Here is a 19,201-nt window from a genome sequence, read left to right on the forward strand (position 1 = left end):
CATCTCTAACAATTCCCATTGGTGAAATAGTATCTCTATTGGCAAGTTTAATGGTGACAACAAATTCTTCTAACTCAACAGGTGCAATATCATGCATAATTTCTTTGTATAAGTCAATAGGTATTGCACTAGCACTAGCACCCATATCACACAAGCCATGATAACAATGATCTCCTATTTTAACAGAAATAACAGGCATGCCTACCGCAGGTCTATGTTTATCTTTAGCACAAGGTTTAGCAATTCTAGCAGTTTCATCACAGAAATAAATAACATGCCCATCAATATTATCAGCCAAGAGATCCTTAACAATAGCAATATTAGGTTCAAAATTAACTTGCTCAGGAGGTGTATAGGTTCTAATATTGCTTTTACGAACTACAGTTGAAGCTTTAGCATGATCTTTTATCCTAACAGGAAAATGTGGTTTCTCAACATAAGTAGTAGGAATAACAGGATCATTATAAGTGACAGTCTTTTCTTCAACTTTAATAGGTGCAGCTACTTTTACTTCAATGGGAGGATGATATTTAAACCACTTCTCCTTAGGGAGATCAACATGAGTAGCAAAAGATTCACATAAAGAAGCCACTATCTCAGAGTCAAGTCCATATTTAGTGCTAAATTTACGGAAAACATCGGTATCCATAATTTTTTTAACACAATCAAACTTAGGTGTCATACCTGACTCCTTACCTTCGTTGAGATCCCAATTTTTAGAGTTGCATTTAATTCTTTCCAATAAATCCCATTTGAATTCAATAGTCTTCATCATAAAAGAGCCAACACAAGAAGTATCGAGCATGGTGCGGTTGTTATCAGAAAGCCGAGCATAAAAAATTTGAATAATCATTTCTCTTGAGAGCTCATGATTGGGGCATGAATATAACATTGACTTAAGCCTCCCCCAAGCTTGAGCGATGCTTTCTCCTTCGCGAGGACAAAAATTATATATATAATTACGATCACGATGAACAAGATGCATAGGATAAAACTTCTGATGAAATTCCAATTTCAATCGTTTGTAGTTCCATGATCCCATATCATCACATAGCCTATACCATGTCAATGTGTCTCCCTCCAAAGATAAAGGGAATACCTTCTTCTTGATAACATCATCGGGCATACCTGCAAGCTTAAATAATCCACAAACTTCATCCACATATATTAGGTGCTCATCAGGATGTAATGTTCTATCTCCTGTAAAAGGATTAGCTAGCAGTTTTTCTATCATACCCGAAGGAATTTCAAAGAAGACATTTTCATTTTTAGTAGGTTCAGTAGGTTGAGGAGCAACTCTTTGCTCTACTGGTCGGGGTGAAGATATCCCGAACAAGCCCCTCAGAGGATTACTTTCCATAGTAACAAGTGACAGTAAATTTCAGCACACTATATAAATTTTTCCTTACCAAATTTCACCTACCAAAGGCGCTTCACTCCCCGGCAACGGCGCCAGAAAAGAGTCTTGATGACCCACAAGTATAGGGGATCTATCATAGTCCTTTCGATAAGTAAGAGTGTCGAACCCAACGAGGAGCACAAGGAAATGATAAGCGGTTTTCAACAAGGTATTCTCTGCAAGCACTGAAATTACAAGGAACAAATAGTTTTGTGATAAGATAATTTGTAACGAGCAACAAGTAACAAAAGTAAATAAAGTGCAGCAAGGTGGCCCAATCCTTTTTGTAGCAAAGGACAAGCCTGGACAAATTCTTGTATATAGAAAAGCGCTCCCGAGGACACATGGGAATTATTGTCAAGCTAGGTTTCATCACGATCATATGATTCGCGTTTGGTACTTTGATAATCTGATATGTGGGTGGACCGGTGCTTGGGTGCTGTCCTTACTTGGACAAGCATCCCACTTATGATTAACCTCTATTGCAAGCATCCGCAACTACAACAAAAGTATTAAGGTAAATCTAACCATAGCATGAAACATATGGGTCCAAATCAGCCCCTTACGAAGCAACGCATAAACTAGGGTTTAAGCTTCTGTCACTCTAGCAACCCATCATCTACTTATTACTTCCCAATGCCTTACTCTAGGCCCAAATAATGGTGAAGTTTCATGTAGTCGACGTTCACATAACACCACTAGAGGAGAGACAACATACATCTCATCAAAATATCGAACGAATACCAAATTCACATGACTACTAATAGCAAGACTTCTCTCATGTCCTCAGGAACAAACGTAACTACTCAGAAAGCATATTCATGTTCATAATCAGAGGAGTATTAATATGCATATAGGATCTGAACATATGATCTTCCACCAAATAAACCAACTAGCATCAACTACAAGGAGTAATCAACACTACTAGCAACACACAGGTACCAATCCCAGACTTAGAGACAAGAATTGGATACAAGAGATGAACTAGGGTTTGAGAGGAGATGGTTCTGGTGAAGATGTTGATGGAGATTGACCCCCTCCCGATGAGAGGATCGTTGGTGATGATGATGGCGATGATTTCTCCATCCCAGAGGGAAATTTCCCCGGCAGAACAGCTCCGCCAAAGCCCTAGATTAGTTCCGCCAAGGTTCCGCCTCGTGGTAGCGGAGTCTCGTCTCGAAAGCTTGCTTATGATTTTTTTTCTCATCGAAAGACTCCATATAGCAGAAGATGGGCATCGGAGGGCCACCAGGGGGCCCACGAGGCAGGGGCGCGCCCAGGGGGTAGGGCGCGCCCCCACCCTCGTGGCCAGGGTGTGGCCCCCCTCTAGAACTTCTTGCGCTCAGCATTTTATATATATATTCTGAAAATGACTTCCGTTAAGTTTCTGGACTTTTGGAGATGTGCAGAATAGGTCTCTAATATTTGCTCCTTTTCCAGCCCAGAATCCCAGCTGCCGGCATTCTCCCTTTTTATGTAATCCTTGTAAAATAAGAGAGAATAGGCATAAGTATTGTGACATAATGTGTAATAACAGCCCATAATGCAATAAACATCGGTATAAAAGCGTGATGCAAAATGGACGTATCAACTATCATCAGGAAGATTAACTCCCAGCCGAGTCAAGTGGTTGTGGTACCCAGACATTCTGACTATATGTTCACTGATAGAACTATTCTCCTCCATTTTGCAGTTGTAGAACTTATTGGAGACTTCATATCTCTCAACCCGGGCATTTGCTTCAAATATTAACTTCAACTCCTGCAACATCTCATATGCTCCATGACGTTCAAAACGTCATTGAAGTCCCGGTTCTAAGCCGTAAAGCATGGCACACTGAACTATCGAGTAGTCATCAGCTTTGCTCTACCAGGTGTTCACAACATCTGGCGTTGCTCCTGCAGCAGGTTTGTCACCTAGCGGTGCTTCCAGGACGTAATTCTTCTGTGGAGCAATGAGGATAATCCTCAAGTTATGGACCCCGTCCGTGTAGTTGCTACCATCATCTTTCAACTTAGCTTTCTCTAGAAACGCATTAAAATTCAACGGAACAACAGCACGGGCCATCTATCTACAATAACATAGACATGCAAAATACTATCAGGTACTAAGTTCATGATAAATTAAAGTTCAATTAATCAAATTACTTAAGAACTCCCACTTAGATAGGCATCTCTCTAATCATCTAAGTGATCACGTGATCCATATCAACTAAACCATGTCCGATCATCACGTGAGATGGAGTATTTTTCAATGGTGAACATCACTATGTTGATCATATCTACTATATGGTTCACGCTCGACCTTTCGCTCTCAGTGTTTCGAGGCCATATCTGCATATGCTAGGCTCGTCAAGTTTAACCTGAGTATTCTGCGTGTGCAAAACTGCCTTGCACCCGTTGTATGTGAACGTTGAGCTTATCACACCCAATCATCACGTGGTGTCTCGGCACGACGGACTGTAGCAACGGTGCATACTCAGGGAGAACACTTGTATACCTTGAAATTTAGTGGGAGGTCATCTTATAATGCTACCGCCGAACTAAGAAAAATAAGATTCATAAAGGATAAACATCACATGCAATCAATATAAGTGATATGATATGGCCATCATCATCTTGTGACTTTGATCTGCATCTCCAAAGCACCGTCATGATCACCATCGTCACCGGCTTGACACCTTGATCTCCATCAAAGCATCGTTGTCGTATCGCCAACTATTGCTTCTACGACTATCGCTACCGCTTAGTGATAAAGCAAAGCAATTACATGGCGATTGCATTTAATACAACAAAGCGACAACCTTATGGCTCCTGCCAGTTGCCGATAACTGTGTTACAAAACATGATCATCTCATACAATAAAATTTAGCACATGTCTTGACCATATCACATCAACATGCCCTGCAAAAACAAGTTAGACGTCCTCTATTTTGTTGTTGCAAGTTTTACGTGGCTGCTACGGCCTGAGCAAGAACCGTTCTTACCTACGCATCAAAAAGCACAACACGGTATAGTGATTGCCTTTTGATCTTCAGAAAGAACCCTGTTCATTGAATCCGATTCAACTAAAGTTGGAGAAACTGACACCCACCAGCCACCTGTGTGGGAAGCACGTCGGTAGAACCAGTCTTGCGTAAGCGTACGCGTAATGTCGGTCTGGGCCGCTTCATCCAATAATACCGCTGAATCAAGAAACAACTAGTGACGGCAAGCAATATGTATATACCCACGCCCACAACTCCTTTGTGTTCTACTCGTGCATATAACATCTACGCATACACCTGGCTCTGACGCTACTGTTGGGGAACACAGTAATTTCAAAAAAAATCCTACGCACATGCAAGATCTAACATGGTGATGCATAGCAACGAGAGGGGAAGAGTGTTGTCCACGTACCCTCGTAGACCGTAAGCGGAAGCGTTATGACAACGCGGTTGATGTAGTCGAACGTCTTCACGATCAGACCGATCCTAGCACCGAAGGTACGACACCTCCACGATCTGCACACGTTCAGCTCGGTGACGTCCCGCGAACTCTAGATCCAGCTAAGTGTCCCACAAACTCTAGGTCCAACGACGGCGTGATGACGGTGATGATGAAGCTATCGGAGCAGGGCTTCGCCTAAGCACCACTATGATATGACTGGGGTAGATTATGGTGGAGGGGGCACCGCACACGGCTATGACAATGATCAACTTATGTGTCTATGGGGTGCCCCCTCCCCCGTATATAAAGGAGTGGAGGAGGGGGAGGTCCGGCCCTCTATGGCGCGCCTTAGGGGAGTCCTACTCCCACTGGGAGTAGGATTCCCCCCTTTCCAAGTAGGAGTAGGAGAGGAAGGAAGGAGGAGAGAGGGAGGAAGGAAAGGGGGGCCGCCCCCCCTCCCAATTCGGATTGGGCTTAGGGGGGCGCCCCCTCTTAGGTCGCCTCCTCCTTTCTCCCACTAAGGCCCAATAAGGCCCATACACTCCCCGGGGGGTTCCCGTAACCTCCCGGTACTCTGGTAAATGCCCGAACTCACCTGGAACCATTCCGAAATCCAAAGATAGTCATCCAATATATCAATCTTTATGTCTCAACCATTTTGAGGCTCCTCGTCATGTCCGTGATCATATCCGGGACTCCGAACTACCTTCGGTACGTCAAAACACATAAACTCATAATAACGATCATCACCGAACGTTAAGCATGCGGAGCCTACGGCTTCGAGAACTATGTAGACATGACCGAGACTCATCTCTGGTCAATAACCAATAGTGGAACCTGGATGCTCATATTGGTTTCTACATATTCTACGAAGATCTTTATCGGTCAAACCGCATAATAACATACGTTGTTCCCTTTGTCATCGGTATGTTACTTGCTTGAGATTCGATCGTCTGTATCATCATACCTAGTTCAATCTCGTTACCGGCAAGTCTCTTTACTCGTTCGGTAATGCTACATCCCGTAACTAACTCATTAGTTACATTGCTTGCAAGGCTTATAGTGATGTACATTACCAAGAGGGCCCAGAGATACCTCTCCGATACACTGAGTGACAAGTCCTAATCTCGATCTATGCCAACTCAATAAACACCATCGGATACACCTTGTAGAGCATCTTTATAGTCACCCAGTTACGTTGTGATGTTTGATAGCACACTAAGTGTTCCTCCGGTATTCGGGAGTTGCATAATCTCATAGTCATAGGAACATGTATAAGTTATGGAGAAAGCAATAGCAGTAAACTAAACGATCATCGTGCTAAGCTAACGGATGGGTCAAATCAATCACATCATTCTCTAATGATGTGATCTTGTTCATCAAATGACAACTATTTGTCCATGGTTAGGAAACTTAACCATCTTTGATCAATGAGCTAGTCAAGTAGAGGCATACTAGTGACACTATGTTTGTCTATGTATTCACACATGTACTAAGTTTCCGGTTAATACAATTCTAGCATGAATAATAAACATTTATCATGATATAAGGAAATATAAATAACAACTTTATTATTGCCTCTAGGGCATATTTCCTTCAGTTATCGCTTCGTGGGTTCTAGTAATAAATTTGGATTATCCTATGATTTTCAATCAGATTTTTTTGTTGCGGAGACCATGAAATATTTTTATATTAATAGAGTAGTTTTTTTGGAAGGACCCAAGGCCATATATTAAGCAGCACAAATCCTTACATAAACACCCATACAGAAAAATAAAATTACATTCAAGTTTTTGGTGATGCCGAAGTCTTCTTTCTCCTACATCCCCCGACGACACGTCCGGAGCATAGCTCGGCGCCGTCTCTGGGCCTCCGCATCAGTAGAGCAAACTATTTGAAAACCATGGGCTTGTAGAAGCAGCGGCCAGGAAGTCGTCGATACAGACCAGGAAGTCGTCCATACAGACCAGGAAGTCGTCGATACAAACTAGGAGACACCGGCGGGCACGATATATGAAGAAAATCGCCGCCTCGGAGAAGAAATCGCCAATAAGGGATTGTAAAAACTTTGAAGACCATGAATGTTGGTTGAATCTAAATGGATCCACCGGAAACCTAAGCCGACTGGATCATAATAGACGCGCTGAAGACATGGCTCCACACACCCTCCGCTGGTGATAAACACACTAACAGAACAAGGAAAGAGCGGGAAAAGCATTATTACTACAAGGGAATAGCATCGCCTCCTTGCCACCCCAAACCAAACTCAAAGACTCGCTAAAGAAAACCTGGAAAAAAAATCACCCATGCCATTGCATGTGTCTGGGTGCGATGTCGAGCTCGCGGACGTTGGGGACCATGCACTGACTCCCTCTTCTCCTATGACCTAGCCAGGTCGGGATGCCGTTGAAGATCACCTCATTGGCTTAACAACGCTGTCGTCGAGCATCGCCTGCTAACAGCCGCTGCCCACCCACGCATCACTGTCTCCATCCCGCAACCGCCCACCAGTTCATCCATACCAGCCTTCCGATGAGCAGCAACCTCCCCACCGCTGCAGTCGTCGAGTGGTTGGAACATATGGAGCACGGAGTTAGGTTCGTTCGACATCGTAGTGGATTATGCTAATTACAATTTATTTAATAAAAATTATCTATTTGGATGTATGTTTAACTAGATTATGTCTATTTTTATAATTTTTACACACATATACGCACATCATATCCCTATGAGCACCTTCAAGATACCGAGCCCACTCAACATCTTGAGGTTGACGAAGTCATCACAGGCGCCCCGTAGTCGACCGGTACGCCTCCTCTCACTGACCAAACATCGCCAGAAATCATGAAATAAATTCAGAAAAATGCGAGCACCAATGCCAAGTCTAGGACCTGAATTCTGTTGGGTTTGTTCCACCGCAAGAAACCTAACTACCTGAGCTACGATCAAAATAAAAGGTTAAGAAGTCATTTCGTGTTTCTGGTTAATAAATTTATATTACCCTATTGTTTTCCAGAGTGTTCACATGTAATAGATTAACCGCTAGATAAATATTTTTTCCTAAATAAAATCTAATACACTAGATAATAAGTAGAGCGAACCAACTTGTGATTCGATGGTTAAGAGGACAATGATATCCCCGGCCCACCATGGTTCAAGTCCCGGTGCTCGCATTTTCCTGGATTTATTTCAGATTTCCAGCGATGCACGTTAGGAGACGTTCCCGTCGACTATGAGGTGCCTACGGTGACTTCATAAAATCTCAAGATGATATGTCGGCTCAGTCTCTCGGTGCCGGTGTATAAAAACATGGGCATCTTATACCCTTGATTTATGCACAGGCAGTGGCAACCTTCCCGGCGTCAACAGCTTGTCGGAGGATGACACTTATGAAATCTCAAGACCTGGTCAACAAGACCGTGAAGAAGACCTCAAGGCAGGTGATCGAGAAGTACTAAGAAGTATTGAGAATCAAGATTACATCCGCCGGCAACCTCCACATCGGCAAGCTACATCCTGGCAAGCTCCGTGCCAGCAAACTTCCTTCCACCTTCCCACCGCTCCACCTCAGCGACCGGCTAGTCGCTTGTCAATAAGTGTCGAACGGGCAGGTGATTAGGTTAGGCTTGTCGGGGCACGTGTCAGCACGTCGCCTGAAGATCAACTTTATTGCCACCCTTCCCAGAAGCGTGGCGGTAGAATAAGAGGTTGCTCGACTGACGACACGGAAAGAGAGGAGCTCCCTTGCTGGGCTTCGTCCCCAACACGACACCTCACAACGCATTTATTACTTTTGTCCTTATCCGGCAGGGTTAGGTACGATTGCACTGTAGCCACTATTCAACATATGTAATTACTCTTTTTGCCATTGTAGTGACCCCATAGTCTATAAAAGGAGGTCCACGGCTATCTTTACAAATGTCAAAACCCGCCTCAATTACATTGCGTAGCCCGCACCTTGTCGGCAAGCTGCGCTCTCTTGTAACTTGAGCTCATACTCATCAATCCACTAAAGCAGGAGTAGCGTTTTACGCCTCATGGCGGCCCGAACCTAGATAAACTCTGTGTGTCTCTGCTGGATTTGCTCTTTGTGTTCGTTGATCCCCATAGCCAAACCGCAAAGGGACCTTTGCCGGTCCCATAGATTGTCGTGCCTCGACACTCGAAGGTGTTCAGGCCCTTCCCAGTGCTCCACCGTGGACAGGTGCTAAGCATGTCACATAAGCAAAAAAATGACATGGCACAACATTTAAGGAGGGGAGAGAGTACTTTGGTGACCCCAGAAAGAACCAATATCAAGCGCGAGAACCTAGACAAACCACTTAAATGAAACAATTTGGCCAATGCATGAAAGACTTTAGGTGCTAACTCATTAAATAAAGTGTGCTTAGCAACAACAAGTTAAGCACCTATGCATTGAGGAGTTGAGTTGCTAAGGTATTTAATGCACTTAGCACCTCATGTAAGCACCTTTACATTGGAAGAGGTCTCATAGGGTGTGCATGTGTGTGTTTATAGGGATCAGTGTATGCGCGTATTTATGAACGCTTTGCGTCTGTACTATGTTAAAAAATAATAATAAATAGACACTAACAACTTGATAGTGAACCCATGCAACAAAAACTTGATAGTAAACATAAATACGAGAACAACAAACACAATCTTAATGAAAGGAATATGGGAATGCTTACCTAAATATCCTTTCTAACAATTTTTCGGTAATTATGACCATTGGATTAACTGGTAGTTCACACATTTATATGAAACGGAATCTAATAGTAAAATCACTTTCATAATTTTGAGTGATAAGTTTGTACTCTTCTATTGTTTTCCCATCAGATTTCTCGCACGCGTAATAATAGTAACCTTCAGCTAAGCATCATAATAGATTACACTGATCAATTTATTTAGTCGGTCCTGGTTATTTATTTTCATTATTAATATTTTAATCAACTTTTAGAGATTTTACCATTAGTATATTTTGGTGGGTATTTTCTACAGCAGATTATAAGATATAAGTTTTATTTGAGAAATATTATAAAATAAGTTAGGAAGTCACATGAACTCTTAACGCAATAATGCAGCATCTAAGGGACCGAATGTGAAAACGACTCCCACAAGGAAGCAGCCCAACAAGAAGCAGCGACCGCTCCCCTCCTCCAACATTCGCCGCCGCCGCCACCTCGTCGCCGTCGTCCTCCCTTGGCAACCCCCAAGCCGTAAACTAAGCCCTTTTTAGTGTTTTCGCCCTCACTTTCGACGCCGCAGCCATGAACTCCGGCGCCACTGCCGCCGTAGCGCAGAACCGACGCACGCGCAGCCGTCCGCCGTCGGCCGCCTCCTCCCGCAAGTCAGATGATCCCTCCGCCGCTGTCGCCAACGGAAACGGGAAGGCCCCCTCCAAGCCCACCTCTCCCAACCACGTCGCGTAAGCGCCCGAACGCTTCCTCCCTTTTCTGCTGTTTACACCTCGATCCTGATTCCTCCTTTTGGCCGGGTGTGGGTTTTGTCAGAGGGGAGAGGACGGTCAAGAAGCTGCGGCTGTCGAAGGCGCTGACGATCCCGGAGGGGACGACGGTGTCAGAGGCGTGCCGGCGGATGGCGGCCAGGCGGGTCGACGCCGTGCTGCTCACCGACGTCAACGGCCTCCTCTCCGGCATTGTCACCGACAAGGTGATATGTTCTTTCTTGGAATCTTCCTTTGATGATTGCGCCGGTTGTCGTTTAGTTAGTGTTCGGAGCTTGAACGGTAGGATTCTTTAAGGTAACAGTGTACATTGCCTGTTTTGAACTGTACTCCACACCATAAAGATTGCTTGTGTCTGCAATTTTGCATTTGCATCGAGTGACTAGAGTAAGGCATGTTTAGGTTGGAAGTTATGTTCAGTTTATACAACTTTTAGTTTATGACCAACAATGTGTTTGTTCAGTTTCTTGTTTAATTGATGATGCTTCAGACTTGGAACTGATGGAAAAATGGTCAGTACAGTAGCAATGTTTTGTAAGCTCATGTGAGTCATCTTATTCTTTGAATAACACTGTATCAGCGTGTTCCACCCTATTTCTGGACTGATTCAGCAGTCTGTCTGACTGCTACATGTGAAAATGCTTATGATGTGAACAACCTGCTCTGTTTTTCCTTACCATCTGCCTTATGATGTAGGACATAGCCACAAGGGTTATTGCCGAGGGGCTGCGGGTTGAGCAAACAATCATATCCAAGATCATGACACGCAGCCCTCATTATGTCACAGCTGACACACTTGCTATCGAGGCACTACAGAAAATGGTCCAAGGTATATTTGAGCTACACTTTAAGTTACAGTATGCTCCAACTAACCATCACTGTGAGTGGTCGAATCAGTTGAAACTCACATCCTATAACTTGTAACATGTGTTGTCTTTTCTGAAGGTAATTCTGTTATATCATGATCAGTACAGTTCAGTTAATTATATTATACGTCTCTTTTCCAGTTGCCATAATTTAGTCCTTTTAAATACACAATTGACAACAAGATGGTTCAGCAGTTAAATCTGTTCCCTTGGTCAAGTCAAGTCATTGACCCTGTATTAACTATTTTATTTTTACTCCTCCAATTTTCTCTTTTCTTGCAATTTGTTAAATTTTAGCACTTTAACTTTTCAAAGTTTTCTTATTTTCGTCCCTTTTCCCCTTAAATCTTCTGTGGCTATATCTTTTCTATCAAGTTTCTCACCGCTTTCTTAAAAATTCATGTAGGATGTGCTTTATAGGTTTAGCTGCTACATAACTTCAACTCCTGATGCATTAGCATTTGAAAGCAGTAACTCTTAACAAGATGGATTGCAATTCAAAACAAATATCCTAAATGATTACAAAACTGACAAAGTTTAGTTTCTGAAAACCCTAATGATTTATCTATACGGATACCAAAGTTAAAACAAGCGCTAGGCGTCAATTGTGCGTTTTGCCACTGCCTTGCGCTTTTCTGTCCAAAGTGCACGCTTGAGCGCAATTATGCGCTAGGTGTTTGGCTATCGCCTAGAGCCTAGACACGCCTTTTTTAACTATGCTGACAACACAAACTGACATGTTAATAAAGAAGTAACAGAGGCACTAGAAATTCTCATCCTTACTGTTAGGGGAATCATTTGGTGTTTTTTCTTGTAGCAATTTAGAGCCACTTTACTAAATCTGTATATATCTGAAACTTCCGGTGGAAACGTGCTTAGTGATAGAACTAACTATGTTTATTCTTCTGCAAAATCTTCAAAAGGTGTTTCAAATGTGGTTGCATTTCTAGTTTTCTTTAGCTTTATGATGAGAGATGTGTATATATGTTGATGGTGATTGTGTTCGTGTTCTTCACATAAAGCTTACTTCCAGAGATGTTTGCGTCGACTCCTAGAAATTAATTTTGTACATTCTGGTTTTAGGGAAATTTAGACACCTTCCTGTGGTTGATAATGGTGAGGTTATTGCCATGCTGGACATTGCAAAATGCCTCTATGATGCAATATCAAGACTGGAGAAGGCAGCAGAACAAGGAAGTGCACTTGCAGCTGCTGTAGAAGGGGTTGAGCGCCAATTCGGTAGCAACTTCTCAGGTCTTGTGACTGCCAGCTAACTCTACTCCTTTGTTGTTATACATTGATGATACACAAGTAAGAAGTAATAGAACACATGACCTATATTCGTGAATAGTTAACAATATCCAGTTTATTTCAAACAAAAATTAAATCATTATCACGGAAAGTCTTCAAGTTTTTGACGTAAATATGTGTTCTTTTCTAAATAGATTGTTCTTGTCTACCAATTTTTTCATGAGCTGACCAAACTGATGTGACTTTTGTGGATACAGCTCCTTCCACTTTAATAGAAACTATAAGAGAACGGATGTTTAAACCTTCTTTGTCAACCATTATCACGGAAAGCACAAAGTACTTATCTGCTTTCTCTTGTTCATTTTTCTTGGTTATGTTGTAACAAAAAAAGTTAATTAGATGATGGGAGCTACCTCTTATGTCAATTTGCAGAGTAGCGATTGTTTCTCCTTCAGATCCTGTTTATGTAGCCGCCCAAAAAATGCGTGAACTACGTGTTAATTCAGTGGTTATAACTACCGGAAATTTGCTGCAAGGGATCTTTACGTAAGCATTCTCATATTTCTTTCATTAAACATTTGTCTGTTGTTTCCTTTTTATGTTTATTGTCGAGCTGTTAATGTATATGTTACTCTGAAATTCAGCTCAAAGGATGTGCTTATGCGTGTTGTGGCACAAAATCTTTCTCCCGAATTAACTCTAGTAGAAAAGGTTTCTTCTCCAGACTGATTTCTTATTTCAAAAGGTGGAAGGTTTATGCAACTCATTCTGGACTCACTGTTATTTACCATTTTCCTCAAGGTAATGACTGCACACCCTGATTGTGCTACATTGGACACGTCAATTCTGGACGCATTACATATAATGCATGATGGCAAATTCTTGCATATTCCTGTTGTTGATGGAGGTAAAGCCTTTTTGTTCTCAGCCTAGTAATACTAGCTGTTTGGTACTTATTGTTTTTTTTGTCTAACCTATTTTTCAATTTTCCATGTCAGATGGTAGAGTTGTTGCTTGTTTGGATGTTCTGCAACTTACCCAGGCAGCCATTTCTATGGTGTGTTCCCCTGCCCTCTACCCCTCCTCTATTACTGGAATATAGTTGCCTGAGGAATATTATTGTAACCTTGGTCCATCTAACATGCTCTGTCTGAAGGCTGAAGGAGGTTCTGGAGCTGCAAATGATGTAGCAAACACAATGATGCAGAAGTTCTGGGACTCTGCTCTTGCTTTAGAGCCTCCAGATGAGGAATTTGATAGCCAGAGGTTGGTTGATGCATCCTTTGTGATTTTCTTTTTCCGCTCAAAAATGTGATGCTTACCTGCATGATTTCATTGCTCAGTGAAATATCCTTAGTGATGCCGTCAGAGGTCGGAGATGGCAGGAGTAGCATTTATCCTGCTGCTGTTGGCAATTCTTTTGCCTTCAAGCTTCAGGACAAGAAGGGACGTATGCATAGATTTACATGCGGTGTGTACACACTTCATAGTTTGACAAGAGCTAGCTGTGGTGGCAGTGTACCGACTAACAACATTTTGTGTTTCATTGCTGCAGGTTCTGAGAGTTTAGATGAGCTTATGTCTTCTATAACACAAAGATTAGGCACTGGTGGTGAAAAGGGCCCAATTCAACTTTTGGTAAGCTTTATTTGATATATTTGTGTTTCTAAACTCTTGGCATTTTGAACGGAAGAGCTAGATGAGCAGTTCCTAATCCTCAATCTTGCATTTCTAATTGCTTTGATGGAACATTTTCTGTTATAATTGCAAGTAGAATTGAGGGCTTTTCATTTTAGAGGAAACCAAAACATAGTAATTAGTAGTAGCATAGGAATGCGATAGGATGGTAAAATGAGCTTTGACTAGGGGCTCATTCGGTTTGGAGGATTTCATAGGAAAACCATAGGAATGCAGATTCCAGAGGAAAGTTCCATGTGGATGCATTAGTTTTGTATATGAAACGAGCACATGAATTCCTTGGGAATACTATTCATTCCTATGGTTATGGAGGAAACTATACGTCTAGTCAAAGCTATTCTCCTTCCGAAGACACCTGTACGTAGTTGCCAACTTGACGTCACCATTGAGTATAATTTGAATGTATTCGAGATCCTACATAGTAATACAAAATGGTTCCTGTAACTAGTGGACTAACACCAAGAACCGCCTTGAATAACATCAGCTATCTTGAGTGGTACTGCTAGCTACTTAGTCCCATGAATGAATGTATTCTTAATTGTAGAGCACTCGCTCACTTGCAGTTGCAGCTACCTTAGCCTGTATTCTACACTATACTACATCCAAACTGCAGTAGCAATAAGATTTTGATTCTGATGTTCTATGCAGTATGACGATGATGAAGGCGATAGGGTGCTGCTTACTACAGATTCTGATCTTGCCGGTGCTGTTCTCAATGCCAAATCATCCGGATTGAAGGTATTTCCTTTCTCTGACTTAGAACCCATTTGCCTGCTTAAAATGCCGCTATTTTGCTATTACTCTCAGCACAAGCATCCGGAGATTCCTTTACCACTTTGTCATGGCCAGATGTGTCAGTCTTTTGCTTGTCTCCTATGCCTCATTGTAGTGGAGCTTGGACTTGCAGGTCCTGAGGTTGCACGTTGACAACTCGGATTCCAGTTCTGAAGTTAAAAAGCAATTGCCGGAGCTAGTGCCTCTCCAAAAAAGTCAGTTGATGCCTGCTCATTACGGGCTAATGGCTGGCGCTATTGCCCTGACAGGCGTCGTGCTCGTGGTTTACTTGAAGCGCTCAAAAGTGTGAGTTCTGGGAGGCACACTTAACTCCAATCCTTACCTCTGTGACTAACGTCTCTCAGAAGACTCAAACGCCCCGGCACTTCAGCTGGCCAAGGATGAAGAACTGAACCCCTCACAAAAGACAAAGAAAAAGAATAAGGAAAAGAATGAAGAACTGAAGATCATGGGCTATACACCAGATGCACCGAAGTCCAGAAAGTAATCAGCTGACCATCTCAATTTTTTGCATAAATGAGTTTAGTTATATACCGGGAAGGAAGCACGAAACTATTGAGTTTAGTTATACTGGGAAGGAAGCACGAAACTATGATATATATTTTCAGTTCATTTTAGTTCCATGAATGCGGTGAAACATGTGCCTTTTGTAACCATCTCTACCACAAATCCGGTGAGGGGTTATTTCCCAAACAATCACTGGACATATTTTCTGAGATGAGGTGGACATATTTATGTCCAGTGTGGTTGACTACTGAGTATGCGTCTTATACATGTTTGAAAAGTTAGGTCGCAATGTGGGGAGGCAACCATTGTCAGATTCTGGAGGATGACCGCGATGGTACGTATACCATTGTGCTTATCCTCCACAATTTATTGTGCAAAATCAAATGAGTCATCACCTCCCACAATGTCTCGAGATCTTACATAATTGCAATTGACGTTGTTTTGAGATAATTGCATGTCAAATCCATAAGTTATGTGATGCCACTACTTTCATAGTGGGTTCTTTGGTATGACCTTTGTATTGCTCGTACAATCCTAACAGGCAATTCTTCTATTGTCAGTGCATGCAATTGACGGAACCTGGCATACCGGGAAAGCCTGTTGCTTCTTCAAGTGCCAAAGTCTTGGTTGTGTGTGCTTGACATTTGCTTTTCTCAAGTACTCTGGTCCAAACAGTCGCACCAATGCAGTGACAAATCTCACAGTTGCGTCAATGCATGTGATCTCTCCCATCTGGACATACTCATCAATGGTGTCTGCAGTTGTACCATATACAATCATCCTCATAGCAGCAATGCATTTCTAGAGAGGAGAGAACCCGTGTAATCCTTCTTCACCGTGAAGTAAATGTCATATTCCTTCACACCCTCCACTATGTGCAATAACACACGCTTGTGCATCAAGTAGCGATGCTGAAAGAAGCCCTCATTATATATTAGATTGGCTTTAAAATAGTCATCGTAGAGATCGACATGACCCTTTGCCCTATTTCGACTAACATTTTTCCCGCCCAGCATCGAACCCTTGTAGTTGAGAACATGCTACTCTCCCTTCTCTATTGCTTTGAGGATGCTCATCATCATCAACTCGTATTCGTCGCCACCGCCTTCCGATGATGATGAATTGAAGACCTCGTTGTAAATAAATGCATCATCTGAGTTCATTGTGTGTCCCTACAAATTTGTAATGACCTAGAGGGTCAAAAATCTATTCGGGCATTTGGTGAGCAGGTGGTGTACGCGTTGTATGGTGGTGGCCGGGCGGACTAGGACATACCGACGTGGCACCTGAGGCGGAGTCCATATCCCTGTAAGGTGCTTCGAGTGGAGGCAGGACTAGGGGTGACGAGCAAGTCAGGGAGGGGGGGGGGTCGGTGCTTGCGGGACCAGGGGCTGGACAAGACATAGGAGGAAAGGATGAAGAGAGCAGGTCATGGGGGCGATTGGGTGGTATTAGGGTGGGCCGACATGTTGGATCTGACGTGGTGGATGTGTCTGGACAACTCCATATATGTCTCACACTTGGGTTAAGTTTGGGTTGGTCCAGATAGTTTGAACAAATGGGTGGCGTTTGGGGAGGCATGTTGTGCTGGGTTTGGGGCAGTTCGTGTTGGAAATCGTTGCATGGAAAACAAAACAAAAATACGCACACACAATGATCTATCAATGGAGATGCATAGCAACGAGGGGGAGAGTGTGTCTACGTACCCTCGTATACCGTAAGCGGAAGCGTTTCTCAACGCGGTTGATGTAGTCGAACTTCTTCACGCTTCAACCGATCAAGTACCGAACGCACGGCACCTTCGCGTTCTGCACACGTTCAGCTCGGTGATGTCCCTCACCTTCTTGATCCAGCAAGACGTCGAGGTAGTAGATGAGTTCCGTCAGCACGACGGCGTGGTGATGGTGATGGTGAAGTGATCCTCACAGGGCTTCGCCTAAGCACTACGAAAATATGACTGGGGGTGTAAACGGTGGAGGGGGGCGCTGCACACGGCTAAACAATTGTCTGTCCTATGCTAGCCCCCCCCCCACACACACATATATATAGGTGGGAGGGAGAGGGGAGGCTGCCAGGAGGCGCCCTAAGTAGGCCGAATCCTACTTGGGGTCCTCCCAAGTAGCCGCCCCCTGCCTTATTTGTTGGAGGGGGAACGAAAGAGGGGGAGGGGGAAAAGAAGGGGGATCCTATTCCCTTTCTTTCCTTTCCTCCTTCCCCTTTCCTTCTCCACCTTGGCCGGCCCATATGGGGGGCGCACCATCCCCTTGTGGCTGGTGGGTTTCCCCTCTTGACCCATAAGGCCCATATCTTTTGCCAGGGGTGCCCGAAATCCTTTCCGGTGACCCGATAAGTACTCGGTACTCCCCGAAACACTTATGGTGTCCGAATACTATCGTCCTATATATCAATTTTTACCTCTTGATCATTTCAAGACTCCTCGTCATGTCCATGATCTCATCCGGGAACCCGAACAATATTCGGTCACCAAAACACATAACTCATATAATACTATATCGTCATCGAACGTTAAGCGTGCGGACCCTACGGGTTCGAGAACTATGTAGACATGACCGAGACACCTCTTTGGTCAATAACCAATAGCGGAACCTGGATGCCTATATTGGCTCCTACATATTCTACGAAAGATCTTTATCGGTCGAACCGTTATGACAACATACGTAATTCCCTTGTCCATCGGTATGTTACTTGCCCGACATTCGATCGTTGGTATCTTCATACCTAGTTCAATCTCGTTACCGGAAAGTCTCTTTACTCGTTACGTAATACATCACCTCGTGACTAACTCCTTAGTCGTTTGCTTGCAAGCTTATGATGTGTATTACCGAGAGGGCCCAAAGATACCTCTCCGATACTCGGAGTGACAAATCCTAATCTCGATCTATGTCAACTCAACAAACATCTTCGGATATACCTGTAGAGCATCTTTATAATCACCCAGTTACGTTGTGACGTTTGATAGCACACAAGGCATTCCTCCGGTATCCGGGAGTTGCATAATCTCATAGTCGAAGGAATATGTATTTGACATGAAGAAAGCAATAGCAATAAAACTGAATGATCATAATGCTAAGCTAACGGATGAGTCTTGTCCATCACATCATTCTTCTAATGATGTGATCCCGTTATCAAATGAACTCATGTCCATGGTTAGGAAATCTTAACCATCTTTGATCAACGAGCTACTCTAGTAGAGGCTCACTAGGGACACGGTGTTTGTTTATGTATTCACACATGTATTAAGGTTTTCGATCAATACAATTCTAGCATGAATAATAAACCTTTATCATGAATAAGAAAATATAAAATAACAACTTTATTATTTCCCCCAGGGCATATTTCCTTCAGTTCGAACAATCCACACAAAGGGATGTTTGGAAGGCTCGTAGGTTGATATTTTTTTTATCCATGTGGTATCTGAGCGGATATATGGGGTGGGTACGGGGACTGTCCTTGGAGATGCTCTAAGGGCATCTCCAACGGCGACCCTCAAACTGGCCCCAACCGTCCAGACGTGTTGTGCCATGCAACGTGGGTCTATATCAGTCTACAGGGCGGTCCGGACATACTTTCTCCTGCAAACCGAAGACAAATATGGTGGGACTTTGCGGGCGTCTAGACAGCACCCACGCCCGCTTCTGACAGCCATGGCCCACCCAAACTCCTCCTTCCTCGCCCGCGCACATTGTTGCCTCACGCCAGCTACCCGCATCCGTGCCGCTGTAGAGCGATTGCTCCACATTGAACACGTCTCAGGGCGGACGCGACCTTT

General features: G+C 43.4%; 1 protein-coding gene across 2 annotated transcripts; it reads left to right on the forward strand.

Annotated features, from left to right (window-relative positions):
- The first annotated feature begins 9,928 nt into the window (after nucleotides 1-9,928).
- LOC125550953 (CBS domain-containing protein CBSCBSPB3-like) lies at nucleotides 9,929-15,658 on the forward strand. 2 transcript variants are annotated; one of them, XR_007302091.1, is made up of 14 exons: nucleotides 9,929-10,255; nucleotides 10,341-10,500; nucleotides 10,991-11,123; nucleotides 12,244-12,414; nucleotides 12,669-12,747; nucleotides 12,844-12,957; nucleotides 13,056-13,122; nucleotides 13,213-13,318; nucleotides 13,410-13,468; nucleotides 13,568-13,677; nucleotides 13,755-13,882; nucleotides 13,967-14,023; nucleotides 14,758-14,847; nucleotides 15,017-15,086. XR_007302091.1 is itself a non-coding variant. In XM_048714088.1 (14 exons), the coding sequence occupies exons 1-14, from the start codon at nucleotides 10,098-10,100 to the stop codon at nucleotides 15,191-15,193; spliced, it is 1,635 nt and encodes a 544-aa protein (XP_048570045.1). In that variant the 5' UTR covers nucleotides 9,929-10,097; the 3' UTR covers nucleotides 15,194-15,658. The 2 variants fall into 2 exon arrangements, 1 of the variants encoding a protein (XP_048570045.1); XM_048714088.1 differs by having other exon boundaries at nucleotides 13,967-14,049; nucleotides 15,017-15,658.
- The last annotated feature ends 3,543 nt before the right edge of the window (nucleotides 15,659-19,201 follow it).

Source organism: Triticum urartu, chromosome 4, assembly GCF_003073215.2.
Source record: "Triticum urartu cultivar G1812 chromosome 4, Tu2.1, whole genome shotgun sequence".
NCBI classification, from domain to species: domain Eukaryota; kingdom Viridiplantae; phylum Streptophyta; class Magnoliopsida; order Poales; family Poaceae; genus Triticum; species Triticum urartu.

Bases quoted from the DNA above. Each gene is read 5' to 3' on its own strand.
- LOC125550953 (XM_048714088.1), top strand. From the start codon at position 10,098: ATGAACTCCGGCGCCACTGCCGCCGTAGCGCAGAACCGACGCACGCGC. The intron at 12,415-12,668 runs GTCTTGTGACTG...TTGTGGATACAG, and splicing joins ATTCGGTAGCAACTTCTCAG to CTCCTTCCACTTTAATAGAA. The intron at 14,050-14,757 runs GTAAGCTTTATT...TGTTCTATGCAG, and splicing joins AGGGCCCAATTCAACTTTTG to TATGACGATGATGAAGGCGA.